We start from the raw sequence: 4569 nt of genomic DNA, 5'->3' as shown, positions 1-4569 counted from the left end.
CGAAAAAGTTGTTAAACTGGTCACAGCAGGCCTTAGAAGGTTCAAGGATCTGGTTTGGGGCAGGAGGGAGCTGAGTTAGCTCCCTCACTACCCTGAACAACTCTGCCGGACGCGACTCCGCGGACGCGACACGTGCACCATAGAACGAATTCTTAGCTGCACGCATTGCCTCTCCGTAGTCCTCCAAACGGTGGTCTAGGAGAGTCTTGTCGGATAAGCGCTGGTGTTTCCGCCAGCGGTGCTCTAGCTGTCGCAGAACCCGCTTCCTCGCCCGGAGATCTTCCGTGTACCAGGGCTTACGTTTGGAAGCAGGCCTGAGAGGGCGCTTGGGAGCGATACTGTGTATAGCCTTAGATAGACCGGTATCCCAGATACCGGTCAGGGCATCAACAGAGTCGCCGTCATTTCCAACCATAAGCCCCTCTAGGGCTTCCTGGAACCTGTTGGGTTCCATCAGCCTTCGATGGTGGACCATTCTAATAGGTCCGCCACCTCCGGGAGGGATCTGGGTGGAAGCCTTGATCACTGCCTGTACCAGGAAGTGATCCGTCCATGACAGGGGGGAAATATTGGTTATTTCCGCCCACGGACTTTCCATGCTCGTACAAAAGACCATATCGAGCGTATTACCCGCAGAATGCGTTGGACCCGAGACCAGTTGAGACAGGCCCATGGAAGTCATGGTATCCATGAATTCGCGAACCGCACCGGATGGAACATAGCTGGCCGTGAGGGGAATGTTGAAGTCGCCCAGGACCAGTAGCCTGGGCAATTCCAACAGTACCTCCGAGACCAGCTGTGTCAGTTCGTTAAGGGAGCCTGTTAGCGCACGAGGTGGTCGGTACACCAACAGAATCCCTAGACTATCTCTGGCCTTCAGGGTCAGGTAAATATACTCGATATAGGAAGTTTGACGAGCATGGTTCCTGGAAAGAGACAAGGTGTTCTTATGGATCAAGGCGACACCCCCCCCCCCCCCACCTAACCTGGTCTGGTCCTTCACTGAGTACCCGGCAGGTAGGGCCTGGGCCCACACAGCTTCCCCTCCAGGCCCAAGCCAGGTCTCAGTAATGCAAGCCAGGTCACAGTTGTTATCCTCAATTAGGTCATGAATGATGTGGGACTTGTTCTTGATGGACCTGGCGTTGCACAGGAGCAGAATCAGGGTTTGTGGTATGGTTGGAGTGACCCTCAGGTCCCTTTGGTTAGGAGAGGGACAGGAAGGAGAGATAGGTATTAAGCATCGATCTCTCCTTCCCCTGTATCGCAAGTCCCTACTCCTACCGCCATACCTCCCCCTGCCCCCCCCCACCTCAATAGGAGCCCCGCCCACATTAGATGGACTACCCCCCCCCCCCCCCGCCAAAACACCCCCCTTCTCCCTCCCCCCCCCCCCCCCCCCCCCCCACAGTACAGCAATAGAGACGAAGAAAAATTGCAGTGAACATAATAGCAGACCTCCCCAACCCTACTGTCTTCTTTTGGAATGCAAGTCCCATCTGTCTTAGCCATTGAAATCAATAGTTGGAGAAGCATTGTAGTCTGAAACATCTGGATGGCCATGGATTGGGAAACAGTGACATAAACCAGTTTCTTTCTGACTTCATAATACTTTCAAATATATCTCTTCCCTATATTGTAATTTCACTTCCTCCTTCTCCCCTTCCCCAGCTCTGCAGATCCAAATGGTATCTTTGAAACTCCGGCTTGGATTGAACGGGTAGTGATCCTCGGAGCTGGGAAGCCAGCAGCAGTGTTCCTCAAAGAAGATGGTGAGTGATTGCATATACCAAAAGCAACCTAAGAGCCCATAAAGTCGCTTAGAGACTTCCCCTCAAAACTGTTCCTCCACCACCACCCGTTTTTATTGTTAAAAAGAGAACATAATGCTCCTGGAACCCTCCTTTATAATACATCTTACATATAGACACCTTTTGTTAAATAAAATAAAAGGGATGGGTGGAAACCAAAAGTGCTTTGGTGGGTGCCATAAGCTATGAAGGGTCTGGGAGAAGATGGAATGGGTTCATGGACTGCCAGAAGATGCCCAATCTTGCTTTATATACCAATAGTCCCAGGTTTGGTCACTAACATCTCCATCTTAAAAGGTGACAAAAGAGCCCTGTCTACTTAATACATTGGTTAGCCACTGCAGGTTAGTGTAAGCAGGACCTATAAGAGAGGCATTCAGCAAATACATTGGTCAGGGGCCTGGAGATCCAAGGAGGGACCCGTGAAACCTAATTTTGTTGATTTAGCAAGGCTTAGTATTGAATTAAGCTCTGCCAAAGAAATTGATTTTGATAGTGCAGTTAGAAATTTTGCAGATTAAAAAGCCAGATAAGCTCATTTCATTAGCTAATCAGATTTATCACTGCTTTGTATAAAGGACATTGTTATCTGATCATTCTGATTATCTGCACAGGTAATAAAGCATTTAGAACCATTTGGATCTTAAATCCTCACTTTTGAGAGAAAATAGTCTTTTTCCACCTTGCCACATTTCTCTTGGAGGCCCTGAGTTTAAGTAACTGATCTAGACTACAGTATGAGTTAGTGAATTTCAGGTGATGGAGAGTCCTTAAACTTGTGTAGATCACACCTGTCCTGCATATGCTATTTTTGTTTAAAGCCCCTGTATTTTTTAAGGCCTAAAATTGACCAATCACACCTCCAGAAAAATCCAGAGATGAGATTAGCCATTTCAGGCCATTCTCTATTACTGCCTCCTCAGCCTGAGAAGCCATTTTTTGGACCCTGAGAAGCCATTTTTCAAAAACAGGTGGAAGAAAGAAATGGGTACAGGCTGCCCTTTGCATGTCACAGATGTAGATGGACAAACAATTTGACTTGGTATATGATAACTATCTGTATTCCTTTTACAACCAGACTTTTGCTAAGAACCATCAGGACTGCAGTAATTTTAGTTTTCGGGGAAGACTGGTAGCCCCAAAGTAGAGCAACTATCCTCCCTGTAGAAGTAAAGTTCCAGGTTCAGTCTTCAGCACTTGCAGCTGATAAAAAAAATGCAGGTGATCTTTCTCTGCCTGATACCACTGAGATCAGCTGTGAGTCAAACTTTAGAGGTACACAGTTAGAAATCTATAGCTGAAATATATCTCCATGTTCAATGTCATCGGCTTGGAATGCTGTGTCATACAAATGAAAAGAAGTTTGAACTCCACTAATCTGACTGGCGATACTGCAGTTCCATAGTCAACCAGCTTTGCATTTGTAGGAGTCTTTACTTAGTGAGAAATTTGCCTGGCTGAGGATGATGGAGGCTGTAGCCCCAGCTTGCTAAGTTGGGGAACCATGCCATGTTGAGCAAGGCAGCTATATATTGAAAACTATTTCTGTTAAGCCTATTTAGGGAAGTCTAAATGCTATTCATTCAGTCGTGTCTCCCTCTGTTTTTCTTCTCCTCTTCCCCTGCTCCCATACAGGTGCTGCAGAGACTCGCCTAGATTTTATCCACGAGGTGGAAACATCTGTTTTAACCATTCGGAAACCAGCAGTCAACATTGGGGCAGACTGGAGCATTTCTCTGCGATAATGGCACGAGGCAGGGGTGGGGGAGGTCAGCTGCATGAAGGTAGAGAGACATTTGCGCAGTGCTGGGGAGTTCTGGCTTGGCCCCCTCTCACTGGAATGTAGCTAGGGTAGGCTGGTAGCTCCCCATCTGTAGTGCCTCGGGTCCCATGTCTCATATCACACAGGCATGTCTTAAGAGAGAGGGAACAGCAATTGCTCCCTGCTCTGATTCTGGCTTGGCCTCTGGCCTTTTCAGATGGTTCCATAGATTAAATTTTAGCAATATTTGCTGTAGAATTGAAGATTCTCCGGGTTGGAGTTCGTTGTGATTTGGTTTCCTTCTTCAGGGGAGTGTTTAAAAAAAAGGTGCTCCCCTCTCTCTCGCCCTCTTCCAGAAGTGCAACATTAGGGCATCTTTCCACAGTAGATGCCCTTAGTCAATCCAGTCATGTCCCCTGCCTCCTCAGTAGTACCTCCAGCCCCAACTCTCCTTTGACAAAACTATTTGTGACTAGAGTTCCAGGCCAAATGTCTGGACCAACCCAAATGATTTACTGGACAGGTCTCATTTCGTTGTCAATAGGTGAATGTATTGAGAATCTTCCAGTGTTTTGTTGAGCCATCCTTGTCCCTTCCACCATATGCCCCTCTTTTCATGTCCCCTGTATCATCTCCTTGGTTACAGCCACCTGCCTCATAAGGTCCCAAGACCCTATGGCCCCATTACTATGCTTTTTGTTCCCTACCTGTCATTCTTTTTCTTCTCACTTCTCCCCATACTGTGGATGAGGAGAAATGTTTTATTTCTTTGAAGAGAGTGCGGTTTCCAGGTGTCAGTGAATCACTGTCACCTCTACGTGTTTTGTTTTTTTAATATATATATAGCTATCTGGTGGGGACATTAGACAAAAAAATCATGTGAAGGGGAATCGGGTTGTGTTTGGACAGAAAATGAAGCTCTGTGTTGGAGTGAAATGAAGTTTTTAGTCTGCAGTGGGGACCTAGAAAGAGCAAAAAACAAAGGCATGGGGGCAA

General features: G+C 47.1%; 1 protein-coding gene across 2 annotated transcripts in view; it reads left to right on the top strand.

Moving 5' to 3' along the window:
- The window catches only part of GANAB (glucosidase II alpha subunit), a 39365-nt gene extending 34808 nt beyond the window's left edge, over positions 1 to 4557 (top strand). For both annotated transcript variants that reach the window (XM_042440235.1, XM_042440234.1), the window contains 2 exons: positions 1672 to 1772; positions 3447 to 4557. In XM_042440235.1, the coding sequence (XP_042296169.1) occupies positions 1672 to 1772; positions 3447 to 3556 (211 nt within the window). In that variant the 3' untranslated portion in view covers positions 3557 to 4557. The remainder of the gene's footprint in view (positions 1 to 1671; positions 1773 to 3446) is intronic.
- The last annotated feature ends 12 nt before the right edge of the window (positions 4558 to 4569 follow it).

This window comes from Sceloporus undulatus, chromosome 9 (assembly GCF_019175285.1).
Source record: "Sceloporus undulatus isolate JIND9_A2432 ecotype Alabama chromosome 9, SceUnd_v1.1, whole genome shotgun sequence".
Taxonomy (NCBI): Eukaryota; Metazoa; Chordata; class Lepidosauria; order Squamata; family Phrynosomatidae; genus Sceloporus; species Sceloporus undulatus.
Note: the sequence above shows the minus strand (reverse complement) of the source record. Positions and strands in the feature narration are given on the sequence as shown.